The sequence below is a fragment of the Papio anubis genome, chromosome 18 (assembly GCF_008728515.1).
Source record: "Papio anubis isolate 15944 chromosome 18, Panubis1.0, whole genome shotgun sequence".
In the NCBI taxonomy this organism is placed as follows: Eukaryota; Metazoa; Chordata; class Mammalia; order Primates; family Cercopithecidae; genus Papio; species Papio anubis.
This window is the reverse complement of record NC_044993.1, coordinates 5573899-5601128: the sequence shown is the minus strand read 5'-3', so window position 1 is coordinate 5601128 and position 27230 is coordinate 5573899. Positions and strand designations below refer to the sequence as shown.

General features: G+C 49.5%; 1 protein-coding gene across 5 annotated transcripts in view; it reads left to right on the top strand.

Moving 5' to 3' along the window:
* ATP2C2 (ATPase secretory pathway Ca2+ transporting 2) overlaps window positions 1-27230 on the top strand; it is an 83624-nt gene that overhangs the window by 44225 nt on the left and 12169 nt on the right. For 4 of the 5 annotated variants that reach the window (XM_003917253.5, XM_003917252.4, XM_021932226.2 and 1 more), the window contains 10 exons: window positions 2732-2881; window positions 2971-3039; window positions 3544-3619; window positions 6634-6700; window positions 16569-16693; window positions 16827-16924; window positions 18239-18340; window positions 19913-20002; window positions 23655-23756; window positions 25664-25820. In XM_003917253.5, the coding sequence (XP_003917302.1) occupies window positions 2732-2881; window positions 2971-3039; window positions 3544-3619; window positions 6634-6700; window positions 16569-16693; window positions 16827-16924; window positions 18239-18340; window positions 19913-20002; window positions 23655-23756; window positions 25664-25820 (1036 nt within the window). The remainder of the gene's footprint in view (window positions 1-2731; window positions 2882-2970; window positions 3040-3543; window positions 3620-6633; window positions 6701-16568; window positions 16694-16826; window positions 16925-18238; window positions 18341-19912; window positions 20003-23654; window positions 23757-25663; window positions 25821-27230) is intronic. The other variant, XM_021932227.2, reaches the window with a different exon arrangement.

Here is a 27230-nt window from a genome sequence, read left to right as displayed (position 1 = left end):
CACACTCTGGTCCTTCTCCAGGTCCCCTCCCTCCTCCCTTCCTGCCTTGGGGCCCCCCGCCCCACTCCCCATCCACATCACTCATTCATTCAACAAGTGTTTCCTGAGCACCTACTCTGTACCAGGCCCTGGGCTGGGTGCCGAGGACACTGCAGGAAGCAGAGCTGGTCCCTGTGCTCATGAGTTTATAGCCCAGAGTGACAGACTAACCTAAATCTGCTAGTGACAAGTACTGTTCCGGACTGCTAAGGTACCCATGAGTGGAAGTACTGGGAATCCTGGATTTCCCAAATGGGAGAGACTTGCCTGGTGTAGTCAGGGAGGGTTTCCTGGAGACAGGAGCTTTTGGCAAAACATCAGTCGTTTTAGGCAAAGGAGACCCAAGCTACTTGTCTCACACTGAGATAAGTTGTTGGTTTCATCCGCCCTGTGGGCACCTAAAACCCTCCCCCCACCACACGTGACTTAGCCTATCTCATCCCTGAGGTCTCTGCTCCCTGTCTCTCCTCCCAGACCTTCCCCTCCACCACCTTCCCTACCCCCTACCCGCAGCCTCTTCTGAGGGGCCTCTGTGCACCCTGGTGGTCATTCAATGCTTGTTTATCGTCAGTCCCTCCCCCTCCTCCATGGAGTATCCTGTTCCTGAGGCAGGGATCGTAGCCCATTCACTGCGATATTCCCAGTGCCCAAAGGAGTCCCTGGCCCAGCAGAGGATATGGATGGGCAGATCCCCATCTGTTCAAACCCACACTCACCCCCCATCCCGTGTCCCTCCTCTCTTCCAAACGCCGCCTCCTCCTTCCTCCTTTTCTTCCTCGCTGCCTTCCCCTAGTGGCGGTCACCTTTGAGACTTCATTGTTTAGAAATGTTTTAGATTTGCAGAAAAATTCAGCTCAGGATTTCCATCTACCCCTCACCCAGGATCCTCTCCTGGTTTTAATGCCTCGGCTTACTTAGGTGCATCGGTCACAACTAAGGAACCCATATTGAGGCCTTCTCGTTACCTTGAGTCCGTCCACTTTCAGATTGCCATAGATTTCCCTAATGTCCTTTTTCTGCTCCAGGATCCCACGTGCCATTTAGTGGTCATGTCTCCGAGGTTCTTGTTGGCTGTGACAGTTTCTGACTTTCCTTGTTTTTGACCTTGATCTTGAGAGTTTAGGTTTTGTTTTTGTTTTGAGCAGAGTCTCTCTATGTCACCCAGGCTAGAGTTCTGTGGGCGATCTCGGCTCACTACAGCCTCTGCCTCCCGGGTTCAAGAGATTCTCTTGCCTCAGCCTCCCAAGTAGCTGGGATTACAGGCATCCGCCACCATGCCCAGCTAATTTTTGTATTTGTAGTAGAGACGGGGTTTCACTGTGTTGGCCAGGCTGGTCTCGAACTCCTGACTTCAAGTGATCTGCCTGCCTCGGCCTCCCAAAGTGCTGGGATTACAGGCGTGAGCCACCGTGCCCGGCTGTCCTTGACAGTTTTGAGGAGCCCCAGCCAGGTATTTTCCAGAATGTTCTCTGAGCCTCCTTCAAAGATTTTCCCCAGCATCACTCAGTGACTTCGTATGCTTCATCGTCCAGAGCTGGAGCCACAGGAGCCACAGGGAGGCAGGAATGTGGCTGTGCGGCAGGAGGCCTCGCCTCCTTGATGCTGTGGGGTCCATTAGGAAAGGAGCGGGGAGACGGGCATTACCTGGGCGAGTGGCGGCCCCTGTCATTCTTGGGGACTGAGATCCTATGGCAGTGCACATATTTTTAAAAGATGATTACTAAATATAAACAGTTTTAAATTACAGAGAAGTCACAGGTCCCTGTTTGAGAATCACTGATCTAGCTATGGTTCGCTGGTGGTTTGTGGAAGAAGGTTTCTCTCTAGCTTGGTGTAACATGCTTACATGACCAGGTCCCGAGGGACAGGCCCACCCAGCCCCCCTCTATGAACTCAGAGGTGTCTGGGACAGTTCTGGTCCTGGGAGCCTCTCCTTGGGAGTGATATGTGGTAAGTCTGAGGTCTAGTTGCGGTTTTGCAAGATGGTTAAGATTATAGTTTCTGGAACCAGAGCTTTGGTTCAAGTCTCTGTTCTGCCACTAACTGGCTGTGGAAACTTGAAAAAATTAATTCTTCCATGCTTCAGTTTCCCCACATGCAAAGTGGAGAAGATAATAGCATCTTCCATTGGGGGTGGTGAGGTCTGAGGGTTAAGCCTTGGGGGGAGCTGCGCGCAGGGCCTGGTGCGTAGTCAGTGTTCTACAAGTATCACTACCTCGCTTCCCCTTGCCAGGGTGTGTGGGTGTCTCTGCGTCCCTGTCTGTGTTGCTGGTGTTACTGTTGCCTTAGATTCTCACCGAATAACTTGGCTTGATTATTGTGTGGGATTGTCTGGGAACCACACAGGTTGTACAGGCAGCTCCAAGGTGAAGAGTGGACTGCGTGTGAGGAGACACACACAGGTGTTTTAAAAGGTATATCCTAAAATAGCCATTGCTTTCATTTTTTTTTTTAATCAAAATTTTGAACAATGTTAAGTGAAGAGATGAGACTTTCATGTTTTTAAGAGAGGTTGCTCATGCAAAGCTTTTCTGATCCTGGAGGCCCCCGAGGCCGTCATTGTGACACTCATTCTGTAGGTTCACTGTGTTCTTGGTTTCATGTCCATGAAGGTGCTGGACCATTTTGTGCTTTTAACACCAATTCTTCGGGTTACAGGAGATTCCACAGCCTTTTCCCCTTGCTCTCCTAGGTCACAGACCTCTTGGTGGATGAATCCAGTTTCACTGGGGAAGCCGAGCCATGCAGTAAAACAGACAGCCCCTTGACAGGCGGCGGGGACCTCACCACCCTCAGCAACATCGTCTTCATGGGGACCCTGGTGCAGTATGGGAGGGGCCAGGTAAGCCCTGGGGTTCCAAGGCTTTGGGCTCCCATAACCCACAGGCTCCCAGCCCTTAGATTTCATATTTCTCTCTCTCCTGGGCACAGGGGGTCGTGATTGGAACAGGGGAAAGCTCTCAGTTCGGAGAAGTGTTTAAGATGATGCAGGCTGAAGAGGTAAGGGGCAGGAGGGGGCTTCGGGATTTTTGTAAGCTGGAGTTTGAGATTATTATAGGCTAATAATGTCAGCCCTGCCTACTCCTTAGGAATGAGAGGCGTGTAGTTAATATGAGTATACTTTTTAAACATTTAATTTTGTTGTTTTTTTTTTTTTTTTTTATAGAGACAGGGTTTTGCCATGTTGCCCAGGCTGGTCTCAAACTCCTGAGCTCAAGCATTCTGTCTGCCTCAGCCTCCCAAAGTGCCAGGATTATAGGACTAATCCACCATACCTGGCCTCCTTTTAAACATTTAAGACATTTGTTAGCATTTTCATAAAGATGCAATTTTCAGACAATAACACGCACAACTCTTCAGTGCGGAAGTCAATGAATGTTGACATGTGTGTACCCCTGTGTGATCATCACTCAAGCTGCAGGATGGCAAGGTGAAGACATTTTGAACAAAGGCAGGCAGAAGCTGGGATCTTGTCCAACTAACCCATTGTGCTCACCCTTTCAGACACCTAAAACTCCTTTGCAGAAAAGCATGGACAGGCTAGGAAAGCAACTGACACTCTTCTCCTTTGGCATAATCGGTAAGTGGAGCAGTTTCTGTACTGGGTTCTGCAGATGGAGAGGAGCCATCATAGGGTGGCCACCATGGCCATTTCTCAAATATCTTGCTGCTCAGCTGCATAAGGCTTGGGGATTGGGATCAGAGGCTCTCAAAAAGCAACAAGAGCTTTCTGTATAGTTGGACTAGGCTGGCTGCTATAATAAGGAGCCGCTACATTTTCTTGGCTTAACAGTAAACGCTTGTTCCTTGCTCACGCCACAGTCCATGGGTGTCTTCCTGATCCAGTGGCTCTCCTGGATAGCTCGTCTAAAAACACTGACTTGGACCCAGGCCCCTACTATATTGTTGCTCTGTCTTCCTCTGGGTCCTTGGATGCCATATTTCTGTTCAGCCAGCAGATGGTGAAAGAGAAAACATGGAGGCTTGTGGGGGACATTTTTAAGGCATAGACCAGGAAGTGGAGTCATCAATTTGCCTGTCTTTTATTGGCCAGAATGAGTCACATGGCCTACGTAACTGCAAAGGAGACTGGGAAATGTAGTTTAGCTGTGCACCCAATCATATTTCTATGCTTCTAAGCAGCCTGTGCCTGGGCTGGGACTTCCTGACCTTTGGTAACATGCCAAACAGCATTGATGCTGCAGTCCTGAATCTAGATCTTAAGCCTTAACATCCCCATGGTACTGCCCAGTCCCTTCACTGGCTTCTTTCTGCTCTTTCCAGTTCTGGCTTTGCTTTATTCCAGCCTTTAGGATCAACCAGTGCCTGGCCTCTAATAGATTCTCAGTAAATATTTGTTGAGTGAAAAATTTAATCCAGGAATAAACCAACAAGCCACTGCCTATAGCACATCCAATGATGAGGGAGGTGCTGGTGAGTGTGGCCAAAACTGCAGAGCCAGAGAACAGTCTTGAGAGAAACAGCTTATGTAATCCCGTGTTTCTTAAGTTAAATTAGAACTTAAACTGACATGTCGACAGCAAGGCCCATGATACCACTCAGATTTTTTTTTTTTTTTTTAAGGTGGAATCTCACTCTGTTGCCCAGGTTAGAGTGCAGTGGCATGATCTCAGCTCACTGCAACCTCCACCACCTGGGTTAAGCTATTCTCCTGCCTCAACCTCCTGAGTTGCTGGGATGACAGGCATGCACCATCATGCCCAGCTAATTTTTGTATTTTTGGTAGAGACAGGGTTTTGCCATGTTGGCCAGGCTGGTCTCGAACTCCTGGCCTCAAGTGATCTGCCCGCCTTGGCCTCCCAAAGTGCTAGGATTACAGGCATGAGCCACCGCACCCGGCCTTTTTTTTTTTTTTTTTTTTTAACATTTTGAGAACTGCTATAGCAGAGGGAGAGTTTTGAAACTCAGTCCCATGGACCCCCTAGAAGGCCCAAGGGGCAGATGCAGGGAAGTCACGCCATACTGTTAAGTGCTTCTAGAGGAAAGTAGCATTTGCCAGTTCCCATGGTGTAAGTACTCTCAGTGTGGCTGTTTTCAAGCTACTAACGTATAGACACTGAACATGGATTTCGGAAGAGATGTACCTAGTTGAATCTTGTGAGTTCCTGTGAGGAATCTCTAGCCTTCTGCTATGGGAAGGCCACAAGGGTGGGAGTGGGGTAAGTTCCTAGTGGGGGTGGCTCCAGGCTCACTGCCTCACCCCCGTTTCCAATAGAGTTCCCCTGCTAATCTATTTCATTTGAGTTCATTTGGGCTCTAGCTAAGATTTTAACTGATGACTGAGTTTAGTAGCTAATTGTAGGATGCCTAAAACAAAACTAACAGATACTGTGGTAGCTCCCCCGCTCAACACGCATATACACACACACCCCACTACCACCCAGCAGAAAACATCCCTGGCCCCCTGGCCCCTGCAAGGCAAAGCTGGCATTCTTTAGAAAGCTCTCCAAGGGTGTCACCGGGCAACCCACCCACCTTCCCAGTCCCTACTCACTCCTTCTGACAATGATGGCAACAAGAGTTAACGATTAGATTGGTGTTTGCTCAGGAGCTGTTCTGAGCACAGACTGTCATACCTTAAACCAACTACTCTTTGAGGGGGGCACGACAATGAGCCCCACTTTATAGATGACGAGACTCAGACTGCACCAGGCAACCCGAGCACCTTTCCCCGTTGCCAGAGCATCTCGTGAACTTCCACAGGCCCCAGGGCAGCTCCTGCCATTTGTGCCTTGAGGGTCTATCTGTGACCACCTCCACGTCTCGCACACCTAGTGCAGTACCTGGTGTGCACTAAATATTGGGTAAATTATTAATGAAGGAAAACAGAAATGAAGTATATTTAATCACGAGTACCACAGAATAAAATAATTTAAAATAAAAACCCGTGGCCCATCTGCCCGTCGCAGGAGCAGCTGCATTTGCCACAGCAAACACCGCATGAGGGCATGTTCTGGATACACACAGCAGATGGGAAATTTTGGGAATAAGGTGTTTGCAAACAGTCCAAAATAAACTAATTGAGTCTTTAACTTAAACTTGGCTTGGACCTTTCCTGAGAAAGTAAAACCAGGTTTTTGTAGGTATAAATGTATCTCCCTTAGAAAAAAGAAGAGAGGGCTTGAAAGTATTTGAGGTGGCCGGGCGCGGTGGCTCAAGCCTGTAATCCCAGCACTTTGGGAGGCCGAGGCGGGTGGATCACGAGGTCAGGAGATCGAGACCATCCTGGCTAACATGGTGAAACCCCGTCTCTACTAAAAATACAAAAAATTAGCCAGGCATGGTGGCGGGCGCCTGTAGTCCCAGCTACTCGGAGGCTGAGGCAGGAGAATGGCGTGAACCTGGGAGGCGGAGCTTGCAGTGAGCCGAGATCGCGCCACTGCACTCCAGCCTGGATGACACAGCGCGAGACTCCGTCTCAAAAAAAAAAACAAAAAGAAAGTATTTGAGGTTATCAGTCGTTCCTCTGTGCATGCGTTCCTGTAAACTCTTCAAGGAAGTGGGTTTGAATCCCTCCAGGCATCTGCGTGTGCAGCGCATATGGAGATAAGGATGTTTCTGTCTCTTCCCCAGGTCTCATCATGCTCATTGGCTGGTTGCAAGGGAAACAGCTCCTGAATATGTTCACGATTGGGGTCAGGTAAGGGTGCTGTGGCCGCCCCTTGCCTTGCCAGGGTGGTCATGGGCTCTGAGCCCTTCCCTGCAGCAAGAGAAGGTGGGGAGGCTGCAGAACAGGAAGGGTTGGGGAAGGTGCAACCCCATCACCCAAACTCCAGCCTCCCAATAGCACGTTCTCCGACAGGTACAGAGTGCCTGGTGAATGCCTGCAAAATGAGTGACGGCATATAATCGGGGGGGCCCTTTTGTATTAGGCTGTTCTTGCATCGCTAAAAAGAAAATACCTGAGGCTTGGTAATTTATCAGGAAGAGAAGTTTAATTGGCCCACGGTTGTACAGGCTGTACAGGAAGCGTGGTGTCTGCTCAGCTTCTGAGGAGGCTCCAGAAAGTTTCCAATCAAGGTGGAAGGGGGAGCAGCCATGTCACATGGCAAGAGTGGGGGCAGGAGAGCAGGGGGGTGGGGGCGTTGCCACATGCTTTGAAACAATCAGATCTCTCAGGAGCTCACTCTAGCAAGAACAGCTCGAAGGAGATGGCGCTAAACCATTCATGAGGGACCCACCCCATCATCCCATCTCCTCCCACCTCCAACATTGCGGCTTATGTTTCAACATGAGGTTTGGGTGGGGACACACATTCAAACTGTATCAGCTTTCTTGTCACTCCTTGCCTGTGGGTTTGGGTCTTCTTTCTGGCTAAGAGCAAGGACCCCAGAGCCAGCCTGCCTCTGTTTAAATTCTGCACTTTGCCACTTGCTGGTTTTGTGACCTCTGGCAAGTTTCTCAGCTCTCTGTGCCTCAGTTTCCCCCTCTCAAAAACGGAAATGCTCATGTACCCTCTCCTTGGGCGACTGTTTGGATTAAAGGAGTTAGTCCATGCAAGTGCCCACATTATTACTAGTTTAGAACTCGATCCAAGCCCTTGTTTTACAGAGGAAGCGATCAGAGAGGCAATGGACGTGGAGCCCAAGGCCACACGGGATGGCAGAGCTGGGAGTCATTATCACTTGATGATGCTAACCCGAGGGGACCCGCCCTTCTTCTATGTAGTCATCCCAAGCCTCTGGGTCCTGTTGACCGAGACAGGGAGAGGCACGGGCAGCCCAGCATCGTGCAGCGGTGTGATTTCATCGGTAGTTCTTCCGTGGCTATTTACCAAGGGCAAGGGAAGCAGAGGGCTGGGGATTGTCACTAACTGGGTATGTCCCATTGGAAGGAAGGCTAGGGGCTATTCCAGGACAGGGAGGAACCAACCCATGTCTAGGCTCACATCAGGCCCAGTGGTTCCCGGACGGTAACGCACATGCAGCTGCTGTCTGCAAGATGCTTTTAGGTGATGTGTGGAAAATTATTGTAGTGTCTGTTCTTATGTATATATATGTAATTAATACATCACACCCATGATGTAAACAAACTTAGATGTCCGTCAGCTCATGAAAGAATAAACAACATAGGTACAGTGGAATATTTTTCAGCCACAGAAAAGAATCAAGTACTGATTGATACTGCAACATGGATTAATGTTGAACCCGTTTTGCTAGGTGAAAGAAGCCAGTTGCACATATTGTATGATTTTATTTATATAAAATATTCAACAGTAGGTCAATCGGCCAGGCGCGATGGCTCATACCTGTAATCCCAGCACTTTGGGAGGCTAAGGCAGACAATCACCTGAGGTCAGGAGTTCTAGACCAGTCTGGCCAACGTGGTGAAACCCTGTCTCTACTAAAAATACAAAAATTAAATGGCTGTGGTGGCAGGCGCTTATAATCTCAGCTACTCGGGAGGCTGAGGCAGAGGAATCGCTTGAGCCCGGGAGGCAGAGTTTGCAGTGAGCCTGCACCGTTGCACTCCAGCCTGGGCGACAGAGCAAAACTCCGTCTCAAGAAGAAAAAAAGGGAGGTAGAAAGGGATGGACTGGAAGAGGTGGCCGGGGAGGGTTTTGGGTGGAGAGTTGAGTCAGGAGATGAGCAGGAAGGGTGTACCAGGCAGGGGGAACAGCACAGGCAAAGGTTTGGGGGTGGGAACATGTCTGAGGGCCACTGCAGGGGACCACAGCTGAGCTCTGTGACCAGAACGAGAGCATGGAGTCGCCTAGATCATGGGGAAACTCACAGCTCCTTCTCCTATTCCTAACCTCATCATCAGAGCGTTTCCCAGTACACCATGCCAGGCCGTCTCTGTGACACTTTAGAAGCAGAGAGCTGAAAAGTGTTGGCCACCCTTGATTTAGAGGCTGAAGGACATGGGAGGTGGGAGCCCCAGCTTATTACAGAAGCGGGGGCTGGGAGGAGGGGGCGCTGGAGCAGGATGCTGAGCTGTACTGGAGCCAGTGGAGTTTGAGGCATTGGAACGGTACCTGCAGAGGCAGGCACTGGAGAGCCGAGGTCTCAGGCTGAGCTGAAGAAGGGGAAGGTCCCTGAGACAGCCTGGTAAACCGGGATGGCCACTCCCCCAACTCGGGGCTGGGTGGGGCCTGAGACTCACATTTCTTTCTTTTTATTATTTCAATAGGTTTTTGGGGAACAGGTGGCGTTTTGTTACATGAATACATTCTTTAGTGGTGATTTCTGAGATTTTCATGCACCCATCACCTGAGCAGTCTACGCTGCACCCAATGTGTTCAGACTCACCTTTCTTTTGTTTGCTTTTTTTTTTTTTCTTAATAAGTTCTAGGACACATGTGCAGAACGTGCAGGTTTGTTACATAGGTATACATGTGCCATGGTGGTTTGCTGCACCTGTCAACCCGTCATGTAGGTTTTAAGCCCCACATGCATTAGGCATTTGGCCTAATGCTCTCCCTCCCCTTTCCCCCCACTCGTCCAACAGGCCCTGGTGTGTGATGTCCGCCGCCCTGTGTCCAAGTGTTCTCATTGTTCAACTCCCACTTAGGAGTGAGAACATGCAGTGTTTGCTTGCTTATTTTTGAGATGGAGTCTCGCTCTGTCCAGGCTGGAGTGCAGTGGTGTGATCTGGGCTCACTGCAACCTCCACCTCCTGGGTTCAAACGAGTCTCCTGCCTCAGCCTCCCAAGTAGATGGGATTACAGGTGCCCGCCACCACGCCCAGCTAATTTTTGTATTTTTAGTAGAGATGAGGTTTCACCATGTTGGCCAGGCACGTCTCGAACTCCTGACCTCAGGCGATCCTCCTGCCTCTGCCTTCCAAAGTGCTGGGATTACAGGTGTGAGCCACTGCGCCTGGCTGAGACTCACATTTCTAACAAGCTCTCAAGGGTGCTGACATAGCTGGTCCAGGGAGCACCCTCTGAATGTGAGGCTGTGATTTGACACTGTGCCCCCAGAGCGGGCTCCAGCAAGAACAGGACCAGGGAAGAGGCCAAGACACCTGAACAGCATTCTCAGGTGACTGAGCCTTTGGAGGCAGGAGTGGTGGCAGGGAGGGAGACATTTGAGCCTCAAGGAAGCTGCCAGAGAACACAGGACTCTCAGAAGACAGAATGCTTAAAAACTCCCCTAAATAGGCTGGGCACAGTGGCTCACACCTGTAATCCTAGCACTTTGGGAGGCTAAGGCGAGAGGATACCTTGAGCCCAGGAGTTTGAGACCAGCCTATACAACATAGTGAGACCCTGTCTGTGCAAAAACAAATGTTTTTTAATTAGCCAGGTGTGGTGGTGCAAGCTTGTAGTCCCAACTACTCGGGAAGCTGAGGTGGGAGGATCACTTGAGCCTGGGAAGTCAAGGTTGCAGTGAGCCATGATCTCATCACTGCACTCCAGCCTAGGCAACAGAGACAGACCCTATCTAAAAAAAAAAAAAAAAAATTTAAAAAAAATTTTAAAAAAACCTCCTGTAGATCACGAGGTCAGGAGTTCGAGACCAGTGTGGCCAAAACGGTGAAACCCCATCTCTACTAAAAATAGAAAAATTAGCTGGGCATGGTGGCACACGCCTGTAGTCCCAGCTACTCAGGAGGCTGAGGCAGGAGAATCGCTTGAACCCGGGAGGCGGCGATTGCAGTATGCTGAGATCACGCCACCTCACTCCAGCCTGGACAACAGAGACTCCATCTCAAAAAACAACAATAACAAAAAACCCTCCTGCAAATAATGGTGCATCCCATCCCTGTCTTACAAGCCATGAAAAGTTTCATGAGCCAAGAAAGACTATTAAATATTTCCAGGAGAAAAAGCAAGAAAGGCTTTTCTGCGCCCAAGCCCCAAATCGCCCGATTGTCTCCCCACGCTGTACTATTGGTCACTTCTGGTTTCTTGTCCTAACCTCCCTTGCAACACAGGCTTCCTGCTTGACCCACGCGAGTAGACTTGCACGTGGGAGAACCGTTCCCCTCTCATTTGTGATTTTGAAAGGGTGAAGTTTTTCAGTTTTAGTGCCAGATTAAAGCCACCCAAAACCACTGAATCAGAAGATGGAAACGGCAGATTAGCCAGCGGAGATTTTCCAAAATAAGTAAAATGAGAGAATCATTTTTTTAAAACTTTAAGAACTTTTTAAAAATGAATTCCTGGGCCAGGCGCAGTGGCTCATGCCTGTAATCCCAGCACTTTGAGAGGCTGAGGCAGGTGGATCATGGATCATGAGGTCAAGAGATCAAGATCATCCTGGCCAACATTGTGAAACCCCGTCTCTACTAAACATACAAAACTTAGCCAGGTGTAGTGGCGGGCACCTGTAGTCCCAGCTACTCGGGAGGCTGAGGCAGGAGGATCACTTGAACCCTGGAGGTGGAGGTTGCAGGGAGCTGAGACTGCACCGCTGCACTCCAGCCTGACGACAGAGCGAGACTCCGTCTCAAAAAAAAAAAACAAAAAAAAAAATGAATTCCCTGTATGTTAAGTGACATTTAAGATGATCCAAGGCACTTGCTTTTCCTGGTCCATTCTAATCAATTTTTGTTTTGTTTTTGTTTTTTTGAGGTGAAGTCTCGCTCTGTTACCCAGGCTGGAGTGCTATGATGTGATCTTGGCTCGCTGCAAGCTCTGCCTCCTGGGTTCAAGCGATTCTCCTGCCTCAGCCTCCCTGAGTAGTTGAGACTACAGGTGCCTGCTACCACACCTGGCTAATTTTTGTATTTTGGTAGAGACGGGGTTTCACCCTGTTGGCCAGGCTCAAGTGATCCACCTGCTTCTGCGGTTCAAAGTGCTGGGAATGCAGGTGTGAGCCACCACACCCAACCCGTTCTAATCTTTATTAGCTTGTGGATTAATTCTTTATTATGATTAATTCATCCAGGTAATACACAGATGCCCTTCCCCTGCCATATGGGATGAAAGTCCCCGTCATAACCCTCCACAAATGTTTGCTTAGCTGGTCTTCACAGCCTGTGCCATAAAACCAGCGAAGCCTTCTGGCTGTCACTGTAGAAACCGGGCACAGCCCCTTGATCAAATTCTATAATCTTGGTTTATTTAACTTGTCCCTGCCTGTTCCGTTGTCCCTGGGTGAAAGGTCACCATTCACAACCATTCTATTCAAACTGCCTGTTTTGTCATTGGAATTTGTTGCCAACATTTAATGTACCATCTTTCTTTGATTCTGAGATGTACATTCTTTTTCACATTCCAACTCCTCTGAAATCAGACCACTTCTAATAAGCGATGTAATTAGAAAGCATGGTGTTACTGATAAATTGGCCATGTTTATTCTTTTCTGAGCGCTACACAAAATAATGGTGCCCTTCACAATCAACTGTGTCTTCGCTCTGATGAAATATGGTCTCCCTGTGTGATCCTGGTTGAATGGATTCTCACCAAGTGTTCTGCCTATCAGCCAACCCAAGTGGAGTGTTCCCTGTTGACTAACAATGTGTTCCTTGCCAGCGCAGGCCTAAGCATTGTTATACCCACTTCTGCATGCAGCAACGATTTACTGTATACCTCCTTGCTCTGCTGGATTTTCTAATGCAGAGGATAAAAGCAGCCACCTGGCCAGGCTTGGTGCCTCATGCATATAATCCCAGCACTTGGGAATGCTGAGGTGGGAGGATCACTTGAGTCCAGAAGTTCAAGACCAGCCTGGGTAGCACAGTGAAACCTTGTCTGTACAAATAATTTTTTAAATTAGGAAGTAAAAAATAGTGGTGCATGCCTGTGTCCCAGCTACCAGGGAGGCGGAGGCTGGAGGATTGCTTGAGTCCAGGCGGTCAAGGCTGTAGTGAGTCTTGATGGCAACACTGCACTCCAGCCTGGGCAACAGAACAAGAACCCATCTCAAAAAAACAAAAAACAGGCGAAGCACAGTGGCTCATGCCTGCAATCCCACCTCTTTGGGAGGCCGAGGCAAGTGGATCACTTGAGGTCAGGAGTTCAAGACCAGCCTGGCCAACATGGTGAAACCCCTTCTCTACTAAAAATTCAAAAATTAGCCAGGTGTGGTGGCACATGCCTGTAATTCCAGATATATGGGAGGCTAAGGCAGGAGAATTGCTTGAAGCTGGGGGGTGAACGTTGCAGTGAGCTGAGATTGCACCACCACACTCCAGCCTGGGCGACAGAGTGAGACTCCATCTCAAACAAACCCAGCCACCCTTGTGTGAGATATAGCCAGAAAATATGTTTTGTTTGAACTGTATTTTTTTCATTGGAATTTGTTGCCAATATCTAAAAATTGGGAGTTTGCATGAAAAAGATCCTGGGTTTCCAGCTTCTCTTGGGGAGCGTGGGAGGCCCGGCAGCACTGTGCATTGCTGTCGTCCCTGGTGATTTGGTGGTGGCTCTTCTTTTAGAGGAGGGCCTGAGCTCTGGGATTGCCCCGTGGTCTCGTTCACGCTGGCCGATTTCACGTATTTCCTGGGCAGCCTGGACCCGGGGCCTGGACCGGGGGTGTCTTCAGGGGCTTCTGCAGGGTTCCTGGCCGTGGCTGTGGGTGGGCTGCAGGTGTGGCGAGAGACAGTGGCTCCCTTCTCCCAGGACGTTTCTGGTATCTCAGATAACAGAAATTCCACATCACTTCTAGTCCTCTAAATAGTCTCTTTCTAGAAATTGTACAGACTGGTTCCATGCAATGACAGCACTTGGAGCTCCATTTAAGTCATATCCTCCCCACCCCTCAGCCTGGCCTCGGGTGGAAGCTTGATAGGGAGGATCTGGTCAGCTTCCGTCATCTGCTCAAAATCTCTCCTCCCCTCCCCATCGCCAGCCAAAGCCTGCCCGCCCTCCATTCCTTCCTTCCTTCCTTCCTTCCTTCCTTCCTTCTTTCTTTCCTTCCTTCCTTCTTTCCTTCCTTCTTTCCTTCCTTCTTTCCTTTTTTCTTTCTTTCTTTCTTTCTTTCTTTCTTTTTCTTTCTTTCTTTCCTTCCTTCCTTCCTTCCTTCCTTCCTTCCTTCCTTCCTTCCTTCCTTCTTTCCTTCCTTCTTTCCTTCTTTCCTTCCTTCTTTCCTTCCTTCTTTCCTTCTTTCCTTCTTCTTTCCTTCTTTCTTTCCTTCTTCTTTCCTTCTTTCTTTCCTTCTTTCCTTCTTTCTTTCTTTTCTTTTCTTTTCTTTCTTTCTTGACGGAATTTCACTCTCATCACCCAGGCTGGAGTGCAGTGGTACGATCTCAGCTCACCACCACCTCCGCCTCCCGGGTTCAAGCAATTCTCCTGCCTCAGCCTCCTAAGTAGCTGAGATTACAGGCATGTGCCACCACGCCCGGCTAATTTTGTATTTTTAGTAGAGACGGGATTTTTCCATATTGGTCAGGCTGGTCTCGAACTCCTGACCTCAGGTGATCTGGCCGCCTTGGCCTCCCAAAGTGCTGGGATTACAGGCGTGAGCCACCACACCCAGCCTTTTTCTTTCTTAAACAGCTTTATTGAGACATAATTCACATATCATATAATTCATCCATTTAAAGCATATAATTTAATGGTTTTTAGTGTATTCACAGATATATACAGCCATCACCACAGTCCATTTTAGAACATTTTTTTTAATATTTTATTTTATTTGAGACAGGGTCTTACTCTGTTATGTAGGCCATAGCACAGTGACGTGATCACGGCCCACTGTAGCCTCAGCCTTGACCTCCCAGGCTCAAGCGATCCTCCCACCTCAGCGTCCTGAGTAGCTGGGATTATAGGTACACACTGCCACATCCAGCTAATTTTATATATATATAAATATTAAATAAATAAATATATATATATATATATATATATATTTTTTTTTTTTTTGTAGAAATAAAAAAATGTTGCCCAGGCTGGTCTCGAACTCTTGAGCTCAAATGATCTGCCAGTGTGATCCTCCCGAGGTGCTGGTATTATAGGTTTGAGTTACTGTGCCTGGCCTTAGAAGATTTTCTTTTTTCTTTTGAGATGGAGTCTCACTCTGTTGCCAGGCTGGAGTGCAATGGCACAGTCTCGACTCACTGCAACCTCCGCCTCCCAGGTTCAAGTGACTGGCCGGTCTCAGCCTCCTGAGTAGCTGGGATTACAGGTGTGAGCCACCACACCTGGCTAATTCTCATATCTTTGGTAGAGACGGGGTTTCACCATGTTGGCCAGGTTGGTCTCAAACTCCTGACCTCAGGTGATCTGCCTGCCTGGGCCTCCCAAAGTGCTGGGATTACAGGTGTGAGCCATCACTCCCGGCCTAGAACATTTGCTTATTGCCTCAAAAAGAAACGCTGTGCCCTTTAGCTATCACTCTACATTCCCACCTGGGCCCACATCCCAGCCCTAAGCAGTCGCTCATCTTTCTTGCTGTGTAGGTTTCCCTATTCTGAACATCCCTTATGAGTGGACTCACGCACTGAGTGGCCTTCTGTGTCTGGCTTCTACTCAGCAGCACGTTTTCCGGGCTCATCCATGTGGTGGCGTGTGCCGGTGCCTCATTCGTTTCTATGGCTGAAGGGTATTCTGCTGCATAGATAGACCACATTTGACTCATCCATTTGTTCACTGATGGACGTATGGGTTGTCATGGTTTCTTCATGATTATTTTTACATTTTTTAAAGGAAAACTTCAAGCATGTACCAAAGCAGAGAGGATGATAAAGTGAACACCTATGTAGCCACTACCCAGCTTCAACAGTGGCCCACTTGCAAACACTCTTGCCCTATCTGCAGCCCACCCCTGGCCATGTCAAACTGGACACCAGGCACCAGGCATCACACCTTTCCACCACGTCAGGAGTGTGGGATGTGTGGCCATTCGGCCCTGATGTTGTGGAGTCTCAGCCAAAAGGGGCAGAAGGAGCCCCCTCCACACATCCTCTCACCTGTTGACACACCCAGGGAAGGGGCATCCGTGTGCTGTACCCCCAGTCTCATTGCCAAGACAGCATCTCACTGGCTCAGCTTGGGCCACACGCTCCCCTCAAATCCAGTCAACCTGGTTATGGGGGAGTGGGGTCGCACCATACGGGGAGAGTTGGAGGGGTAAGAAAGAAGTGAGCAGATACCCTGAAACAGATCCACACAGTAGGCAAGGGCATCGCTGTGGCTCTTCACCTCCCCTGACCTGGGCTTCCTTGTCTGGCTTCCTCACAGGAAGTGTCTACACCACTACGCTCATGAAAAGTGAAATTCAAGGGACCCATGAGGGCCCTTGGAACCGAAAACTCTTACTCCCACTTATTGTCTGATTCTGGGAGTTCCTTTCATGGGACCCAAAGCCTTTTCTAATAAATGAGAATAATGTAAATACAAGATACTTTTAAAGAGGCAAAACAGCTGACAGACTAATTCACACTAAGGTGCAGATGACTGACAGGCTAGGTCGCTTCCCAAGAGCAGGGTCTGCAGGGGAGAACTTAGGACAACGGGTGCTGAAGAAGGAGGCAGGTGCACCTTAGGATTGGGAATGGAGAATAGAACCAGGACACTGGGGACACCTAAGACAAGCTTCACCAGCCAAAGCATTGCCAGCCCCAGCTGAGAGTCACACACGCCTTAAGGAGGGGACTCATCTGCCCTTTCGCTCCAGCCTGGCTGTGGCGGCCATTCCCGAGGGTCTGCCCATCGTCGTCATGGTAACGCTGGTCCTGGGAGTGCTGCGGATGGCCAAGAAGCGGGTCATCGTGAAAAAGTTACCCATCGTGGAGACGTTAGGTGAGGGACTCCAGCCGGTGGAATTCTCACTTGTGGAATTGAATGGGGGCTTGGCTGTCGGGGCAATCCAGCCTGGGGGTTTCACAAGCCTGAGGGTGGCGACTTTTCTAGAAACTGATGTTTGTTGTGCCAGGTTGCTGCAGTGTTCTCTGTTCTGATAAGACGGGTACTCTGACTGCCAACGAAATGACAGTGACCCAGCTTGTAACGTCAGATGGGTTTCATGCCGAGGTGAGTCCCAGAGGAATTTACAAGCCTTAAAGATGCACCCAGCCAGGCTGTCTCCTTTCTAGATAAAGCACACAATGTCTTCTAGAACACAATAAGGAAGAAAGAAATTGAGGTCATCTTACAATCTTGCTAACATGACTGATTTTATTTTTAATCATCCTATACTTCCTTTCAAAAGACGACCAATTGAAGGTAGCCTCCTTTTTCAGTTACTTATTAATTGTAAGCACATTACAAAATTTAACAGCTAGCAAAAAATTTCCGTACCTTCCATGATAAACTAACCATGATTAGTCCATTTGTGGTTTTTTTGTTTGTTTTTGAGAGACAGAGTCTCGCTCTGTCACCCAGGCTGGAGTGCAGTGGCTTGATCTTGGCTCACTGCAACCTTCACTTCTCGGGTTCAAGTGACTCTCCTGCCTCAGTTTCCCAAGTAACTGGGACTACAGGCACGCCCCACCAAGCCCAGCTAATTTTTGTATTTTCTAGCAGAGATGGGGTTTCACTATATGTTGGCCAGGCTGGTCTCATACTCCCGATCTCAGGTGATCCACCCGCCTTGGCCTCCCAGAGTGCTGGGATTATACATGCCCAGACTGTTTTGTTTTTTAAGACAGGGTCTTGCTGTGTTGCCCAGGTTGCAGTGCAGTGGTGCAATCGTGGTTCACTGCAGCCTCTAACTTCTGGGCTCAAGGGGTCCTCCCACCTCAGCCTCCCAAGTCCGCTCGTGTTTTTCAGTGTCTTCTGTGTGCTTGGCGCAATTGGAAGCTCCCTGAAGGTGCAATTTTTTATCCTGATATTTTTTCTACAAAACTGGTCAAAGCAAGGGGTGAACAAATGATTGCCCATGGGCCAGTGCTTGTTTGAAAATAAAGTTTTCTTGGTGTACTGCCACACCCATTTGTGTACATGTTGCCAGTGGCTGCTTTCTTGCCTCAGTGTGCCACAACGGCAGAGCTGAGTAGCCACGACAAACTTGGAAATAGGCTGCAAAGGCTAACACGTTTGCCCGCCCCTGTTCTTAGAATATAAGCACGCTTCTATGCTAGTTCTTAGTTTTCTTAACCATCACTTGTACTGGCTGCAGTGTCCCACTGAGTAAACTTGCTGCAGTTTACTAATGCCTGGCACTGTGTCCATCAGTGACGTATCCGATTCATCAGTAATCTTGCAGAGAACATCTTCATACTGAAAGCCCTGTCCACGTTTAGGATTATGTCCTTGGAATGAATCCCCAGGACAGGGATTGTGGGCCAACCGGGGGAGCATGTTTTTGACTCTTGGTGACACCCTTTCTTCTGCCTCGCCCTGCAGGTCAGCGGAGTTGGGTATGACGGTCGAGGGACTGTGTGTCTTCTACCATCCAAGGAAGTCATTAAGGAATTTTCCAATGTCTCAGTAGGAAAGTTAGTGGAAGTAGGTGTCAAAAGCACCACGGGGGAAATAGGCATTTACACTGGGGCTTCTGGGGCTTCTCTCTGAAAAGGGAAATAGCCATTGGACTTACTGGTTCTTGACAATGACTGGACCACCCAGGGGTGAGGCTGTCACAGCACTGAAAAAATGGCCCCAAAACTGATGGAGACATCAGAGGTAAGAGGAGAGCTAGGCTGGGCACAGTGGCTCATGCCTGTTATCCCAGCACTTTGGGAGGCCAAGACAGAATCACTTGAGGCCAGGAGTTTGAGACCAGCCTGGGCAACATAGTGAGACGCTGTTTGTATTATTTTTTTAAAACAATACTTAAAAAGAAGAGCTAGAAGCCTCTATTCTAATCACTGCCCATGGGAAGGCTCTAAGGAGACTCCTGCACAGAGAGGTGCCTGATGAATGGTAAAAAGTGAGCCTGTGATGAATTTCTCCTATTGCTATGAGCGAGCATGTGATAAATTTCCCCTATTACTTAGTGAGCCTGTGATAATGTTCCCCTGTTGCTGTGATGAGTCCTGCAATCCAAGTTGTACTCACCGTTTCACAGGGGCTCACTCCTCCCCACATAGCACCCTTCTTCGTCTGTACGGTTCAGTGAGCGCCACTTGCAGAGGACCTGCCTTCAGGGGCCACTTCACTATCACAGCGAACGCTGTCTCGGTTTTGCAGATTAAAAAACAAAAATATGGCCAGGCGTGGTGGCTCATGCCTGTTACCCCAGCACTTTGGAAGGCCAAGGCATGTGAATCACCTGAGGTCAGGAGTTCAAGACCAGCCTGGCCAACATGATGAAACCCCATCTCTACTAAAAAATATAAAAATTAGCCAAGCATGGTGGCGGACACCTGTAGTCCCAGCTACTCAGGAGCCTGAGACAGGAGAATTGCCTTGAACCAGGGAGGCAGAGGTTGCAGTGAGCTGAGGTCATGCCACTGCACTCCAGCCTGGTGACAGAGTGAGACTCTGTCTCGAATGAATGAATGAATGATGAAATAAAAATATGCAAAACTAGCAAGTAACAATAAAAAAGAAAAGAAATGGGCAGAGAAGTAATGTGAGTGTCCAGGCTCACCATGCCGGAAAGGAAGGGTGCCGGGAATCCCGCTCTTTCTGCTTGTCTCTTGTTCATTTTTTAAATATTTATTTTTAAATTGACACAGAAGTCATCTACCATGAATTCAGCCCATTAAAGTGCACAATTCAGTGGTTTCATTATGCTCATAAGTTGTGCAACCATCACCACTGTCTAGAACACTTTGTCACCCCAAGTGGAAACGCCATCATCCCCATTACGGGTCACTCCCCGTCACCTGCCTCATCATCGCCCATCCACCTGCCTCCCTGCTGGGTTCCCTCATGGTAGCTTTGTGGGAACCAACATTCAGCACAGCCAAGAAATAGTCACGGTGTTCCTTTTAAAAAGCCAGGACGCTGAGCTGTTTTAAAGAGCAAGTCTCGTCCCTACAGCCCTAGCTGTAAAACTGGGAAAAGCCCACAGTGTCTAACTTTTTCATGAGCCCAGTACTAACTACAGACGTCGGGATAATCCCCTTTTAGGCGGGCTGTGTCGCCAACAACGCGGTCATCAGAAAGAACGCCGTGATGGGACAGCCCACCGAGGGTGCCCTGATGGCCCTGGCAATGAAGGTAGGATGTCCTGGGGTGTCTGTGTGGGGAATTCTTCCACTCGGGGCTGGATTCGTTGGTAGAAAGCCAGTTCCTGTCTGAGCTAACAGGACTAGGGATGTTAGGTAATCATGGAAGAAAATGGCCCAACCTGGCTGTGGGCCATCTGTTGGTGGTAGAGGAGGTGAGCTCTGAGATTCCACGGGACTTCAGAAAGTTCTGCAGGTCTCTAATCCCTCCTCCAACGATTTCAAAAGAGTCCTAAGAGCTCCCTGTGGTTCAGGCCCTGGTCAGGTGTTGGGGCGACAGACAGTGGAACAAGACTCCCTGTGCGTCCAACATGACCCTGTGCTCACCGAGGCACCATTGGGAGGGGCTGGTTCCTGGGAATGCATTCCAGTGACTCTGGGGCTCAGTGTTACATCCTGGGCCCTGTGGCTGTGCAGGGTTACCCCAGGTCATTCTGTGCCCAGCATCATGTACCAAGTGGCTGCTTGCAGTGTGGAGGGGATGGATGGGGGCTGATGGGGGTCTGCTGCGCTCTGTGCACAAGTTAGCAGAAGGAAAGGCAGAAAAACATGGGCTGGGAATGCAGGTGACAGGAAAGCAAGAAGAGAGGACAAAGGACATGGGAAAGGAGGGGCTGGAAGAGATTAAGAGGAGGGAGCAAAGGAAGGAGGAAGATGGCCCCAGTCAGCTCCCACGTCTGTTTCCATGACCCCTTGGCCTGGATCCCTCCTCTTCAGCCAGAGCCGGGGCTCCCCTGAACACTGCGGGAGCTCCTCTCCCCCGCCTGCCCCGTGCTTTCTGCGGTGTGACTTGTCTCTGACTTGGGTCTGATCAGACCCCTCTCCATCAAGGTCAAGGGAAAAGCCTGACTCAGGGTGCTCATCTGCCAGCACTGACCCCTCGCTGCCACCCAGCCTGGCCCCTCGCTGCCACCCAGCCTGGCCCCTGCACTCACCCCCCTTCCTGCTTCCTCCTGGACTTTGACTGCTCCTGCCTGTCCTCACTGGCGAGCACCGACTTTCTCTTCAAGTTCACTCCAGTTTCCATCCCAGCAGACACCTCTTCTCACCCCGGGCTCACTTCACTGCTTTCTGTTATCAACTTACCTGTCCCTCCCTCCAGTGCAAGACTCCGACCTCCCACACGGCTGCCTTCCCGAAGCTGGTGCTGGGTGCGGGGGAGGTGGTTGCCCTCTCATAAGCCCCTGTGACAGTAGATCAGTCGTTTTTCCCCAGTGTAAGAGCATTGGGAAGTCATTACAGGCTGAGTGCAGTGACTCAAATCCCAGCAGTTTAAGAGGCTAAGGTGGGAGGATCACTCAAGGCCAAGAGTTTGAGACCAGCCTGGGCAACATAGCAAAACCCCATCTCTACAAAAACCATAAAAGTTAGCTGGGCGTGGTGGTGCATGGCTGTGGTCCCAGCTACTCAGGAGGTGAGGTGGGAGGATCCCTTGAGCCCAGGAGTCTGTGGCTGCAGTGAGCTATGATCATACCACTGCACTCCAGTCTAGATGGCAGAGTGAGATCCTGCCTCAAAAAACAAAAAGGCTGGGCGTGGCGGCTCACACCTGTAATCGCAACACTGGGAGGCCGAGGTGGACGGATCACCTGAGGTTAGGAGTTTGAGACCAGCCTGGCCAACATGGCGAAACCCCATCTCTACTAAAAATATAAAAATTAAGTGGGCATGGTGGTGCACACCTGTAATCCCAGCTACTCGGGAGGCTGAAGCAGGAGAACTGCTTGAACCTGGGAGGTGGAGGTTGTAGTGAGCCGAGATCACACCATTGCACTCCAGCCTGGGCGACAGAGCAAGACTCCGTCTCAGAAAAGCAAACAGAAATCATGACATCATATGATTTTCCTTCCATTCACAGAAGATGATAATCCTCTCTGCAGCGCCTGTAATAGTGAACGGAGCTCATTTCCCGTTTTAAAATAGCGCTGAGTCTGCTCCATTCAACAACTCCTCGCTGCCCAGAAGGGAAGGTGCCAGCCTGACTGTCTGGCAGGAATGACACCCACGTGTCACCCTGCTCCCGCCACCAGCCGCCCCTGCAGCCTAGAGAGGAGAGAGGTTCCAGAGCCTAGAAGCTGGGAGATTTTCTTAATGTGTCATGATTTTCCTCTTTCCTGGGGCCTGGCTTAAGATTTGAGAATATAGAATAAACACTGGCTGGCGCGTAGGAAGTGCTGCCTGTGTGACAGGCATGGGGCAAGCACTTCGTGGCTCTTACCCGTCTCTCCTACTCTAAACGGCACTGAGGCCAGGCTAGTGGTTCCCAACTTTTCTTCCATTATTGCTCCTGGATTAGGGTCCTGAAATAAAGCACCACTGGCTGGTGATTTAGAGTAACCAAAACACACTGAAACACAGCTCTGTGGGCCAGAAGTTGAAATCAAGGTGTGAGCAGGGCCAGGCTCCATCTCCCAGCTTCCGGGTGTCACCGGCAGCCCCGGGCATTCCTTGACTCGCACACACATCCCTGCCTTGGCATCTCACACCAAGCTCTGCCTCCGTCACGAGATGCTCCCTGCCATGGCTCCGTGCAGCGTTTTCCTCCTCCTCTTTTTTTTGTATTTGAGACGGAGTCTTGCTCTGTTGCCCAGGCTGGAGTGCAGTGGCTTGATCTCGGCTTACTGCAATCTCCGCCTCCCGGGTTCAAGCAATTCTCCTGCCTCAGCCTCCCGAGTAGCTGGGACTATAGGCGCCCGTCACCATGCCTGGCTAACTTTTTGTATTTTTAGTAGAGACACGGTTTCACCATGTTAGGATGGTCTTGATCTCCTGACCTCGTGATCCGCCTGCCTTGACCTCCCAAAGTGCTGGGATTACAGGCGTGAGCCCCCGCGCCCGGCCTTCCTCCTCTTAGATCCAGTCATGTGGGCTTAGGGCCAACCCTAATAGCCTCAAATGGATGATATCCACAGAGGCCCTATTCCAAATCAGGTCACATTCAGAGGTGCCGGGGTTAGGGCTTCAACATATCTTTTGTGGGGTACAATTCAACCCCACTAAGGAGAAGTTTTAGGCATTTTTCCCTAATCACCCCACCCCCTCCCCCTGAAATGTAATATTGCAGATAGACTGTGTTGCACGCATATCTGCACTTTCTATGTAAAAGGAGTAGCTTTTTGTGCCCCTGCTGCACCCCATTTTCACCCCCTGCAGGGCAGTGGGATGCATGGGTCATGGCTGGTTTACACTTGGGGAAACTGAGATTCTGAGTTGTCACGTCACTAATCCAAAAGCCATCAAAGAGCAACAAAGGGCCGGGCTGGCGAGGACCCCAGGCTGTGGACGCAGGGCTGGCGAGGACCCCAGGCTGTGGACGCAGGGCTGGCGAGGACCTCCAGGTTTGAGACGTTCAGTGCTCGGCAGAAGGACCCCAGGCTGTGTTTCTAAGCAGATTTCAGATAGAAGCTGTTGCAAAGACCATCGGGTCTACCCTGCAGCCAAGAGAAGAGACTTTTATTTTTCTCTCTAGGTGGGACATTCCATTTTTTCCACACAGAAAAAAATGGCTTTTTTGCTGTGTGCTAAATGCTTGGATTTCTTATCTGCCAGAGGTGGTTTGAACAATGAATAATTTAAATGGACTGAGTTTCGTATAGAGATTGGCTTCAGATGACTCACTAAAAATGTGCATTTTATTATTCCAGATGGACTTAAGTGATATTAAAAATTCATACGTAAGAAAAAAAGAGATTCCATTCAGTTCAGAGCAGAAGTGGATGGCGGTGAAATGCAGTCTGAAGACTGAGGTGAGCCCTTTCAACCTTCAGCCTCTTCTCTCTTTCCGCCCAGGCCCCCACCCAGAAATCACGCAAAATGCGGACTTCAAGGATAATTTCAAAGTTCCTGGCTGCTTCTGTGACATTCCAAATACATGGAAAAACCTAATCACCATCAAACCTTTGAGTCTCTTGGCTCTGCTTCTGGCTTTTTGTTTAAAACAGAAGTTCTCACAGCAGGGTCCCCGGAGTAGCCGCGGTTGTATCACATGAGAATTTATTAGAAATGCAGATCTCAGGTTCCATGCCAGACCTCCTGAGTCAGATGGTCAGGGATGGGACCCCGTAACCTTCGTGTTCTGCAGATTCTGATGCAGGTGCAAATGTTGAGATTTACCAGCCCGTAATCCACTGACTAAAGCCCTGCTGCTGACACCAGTTGCCAACTTGCCAGTCCTCTCTTTGCAGCCCTGTGCTAAGTTGTTTATACTTCTTAGCTCACCTTCCCGTCATACCGGGAAGCAAATGCTTCAGTACGGAAGGCGTGTCTGGGTGGTGCCTCAGCGTGTGCACACACGTTGTTCCTGACTAGAGGAACACATACCAAGCTGTGGCCACCCCGGGTGGACATTGCAGCTGATTTTTTAAATTTTCTTTTCAGACTTGTTGTGACTTTTCAGATTTTCATTAAAAGCTATTTTTTAAAGTTTTTGTTGCCTTCTACCTTTTTCTCCACCCCTCCTTTTCCTTCTCACTCTTTCTAGAATCTACCGTGTCTGCCCCTGCAGATTGCTCAGCTCCCACTCAGGGCTGTGGGCAGTTTGGCCAGCTCATGTCAGGCCCCCTTGTACATTTCAGGGGCTTAGAAGGGATTACGGATTTTCAAAAACCTTTTAGATCTTTAAATCTTTTTCCCTGCAAGGCAATGGTAATATTTCTCATTGAAAAAGTGTAGAAATATGACATAAAAATTTTTTCATTCCACCCGTCTTCCCTCCCTGCCCACCACCCACCCGGCGGTAATTCTGTTTTAAGTCTGGGATGGAGCATTGTAGATTTTAAATATGCAAATGACAACATCTGGATGGTATTTTCAAAACAAGGTCACTGTTTATAGTGTTTGTAATTTACCTTTTCCCCTTAAGATTTTCTTTTAATATTGTGTCTTAGATGCCTGTGTTGGTTAATATAAGCTTGTTATATTAACATATTAATTATATTATAATTATATAAGTTAATATATTCTTATATACATACATATAATACATATGTATTATAATTAATATATTAACTAATAACATATATAATTAATATATTAACTTATAACAGTGTTATATTAACACTGTGCACCCACGTGAGCCAGGTGGGTCCAGTAGCGAGGCTGGGGATACAGCGTGACTTTCACTGACCCAGGGCCTCCCCACATGGAGCTTACAGTCTACATATTTGTCACGACAGAGCTTAACAAAAACACAGGAAAAATGATCAGCTACTCACGTGGGTTCACTATGACAAGCCAAGTGCTGGGGGTGGGTACAAAATAGACTTGGTGATGCCCTAGGGAGGCAACAGTCTAACAGAAATATTCCCAGTTAATCACACCCCAAAGGCATAGTCCAAGCTGGGATGATTCCTCCCATGCATGAAACATACAAGACGCTCTGAGTGACTGTAACAAGGGAACTGAAAAAAGAACAAGGGTGGTACAGGTTGAAGATTGACCTTGTTCTTTCTCTGGATTGTAAAACATTCCATGGATGGGATTCCGGAACTTAGCGAACCTGTCCAGCACCTGTGAACAGCACCAGCCCAGTGTAAATAACTCCGCTGCCAACGTCCCTGTGTGTGTCTTTGTAACCTTGTGCAGAGTGGGGTGATGGTTACTATGAACCAAGGCTTCCAGTGATAGTGGATTTCTTCCCTTTGTCTTTTCTAAGGATCAGGAAGACATTTACTTCATGAAGGGGGCCTTGGAAGAGGTGATCCGCTACTGCACCATGTACAATAACGGAGGCATCCCCCTGCCGCTGACACCCCAGCAGAGGTCATTCTGCCTGCAGGAAGAGAAGAGGATGGGGTCCCTCGGTCTGCGGGGTCAGTGCCTGTGGCCCCAGCCCAGAGCTTTAAGCTTGCATGTAACATTGACTTTTAAGTGCATTCAAGCAGGGTCCCCAGTCAAGGAGGTCACCTGTCCCGAGGAGTCAGGCAGCATGCTGACAGCAATGATGCGTGCTTGGAACCTGATGATCCCATGAAAGGCAGGCCTCCACCTCATCCCAGTTCCTCAGTGACCCCTGTTAATCCCCAGAAGAGGGGGACCCTTCCTTGCTGAGTTTCCTAAGGCAGGTGAATGGGCTGCACCCCAAACATTGATTTTCCCAATAGGTCTTTTTGCTCATTGCCTCTTATCAGGAAAACCTGAAGCTCTTTTCAGTCAAGGAATATATTTTCTCCCTTGGCCATTTTCAAATTTCTGCAGCAGAGCCAGTGCCTTCCCTGATGGGCTGAACGTTAAAACTCACATTTCCCTTGGTGTCATTTGTCACCCTAGCCAGGTACAGAGGAAGCGTTTAGAAGCGCTGCTGGGCGCTGGTGTTCCCCTGGGGGGAGGTGAGAGGCGTTGGGCTGGCCTTAGGCGCTGGCGTTCCCTTGCGGGGAATGAGAGGCGCTGGGCTGGCCTTAGGCACTGGTGTTCCCTTGCGGGGAATGAGAGGTGTTGGGTTGGCCTTATTGGCTCAGGAGCCTTGGTCTTCCCCTTCGGGGAACAGAGTTTGTAGGTTGCTGGCAAGTTTGCTCAGAGGTATACAGAGCGAGACCCTTGTGGCTTTCTGGGGCACGGTGAAGCCAGCGCCGAGCATGTGTCCCCTCTTCCTGAGTGAGGGGAGCATTCCCCAAAGCATGGGCGCTTTGCCTCCCAAATGGTTTGTGTAGCGCTGGGTCTACAATAGGCCCACAGGTAAATACTGTGCCTCAGTTTCCCCATATGCATAAGGAAGGCACGAGAGTAGTGACTTCACTGATTGCTGTAAGGATTGGAAGAGACGGTGGATCCCGTCTTAGCTTGCCCTGGGCCTTGACTCTGTTTCGGTGGCAGAGAAGCCAGGCCCAGCCCCTGCGAGCTGGGTGATCTGAGAGGGGCTGGTGTAAGAAGGTCCTTTTCACCTCACTGACACCAAAGACGGAGCTGTGGCGTCCCTCCTGCACAGTGGAGGGATTGGGAGAAAATCTGGCGCGTGGGTGGCAACTGCTTTCGTCATGGTTGATAGGACCAAGCCCTTCGGTAGCTCCCTGTTCTGGTCACATCGCGCCTCTGCTGACAATGAAATGGCTCACTTAAGAGTGGACATGTGAGTAAGTAAACATCCCACATGGCCCTGGCCTCTAAATCTGCTCCTGGCACTTGGGACCCACCTGTGTGCTGGGCACCATGAAGTGCCTGTGTGAGGCCACGCCCTGAATCCCACCGGGCAGTGGAGCCAGCCCGGGTGACAGCCCGGCCTAGTG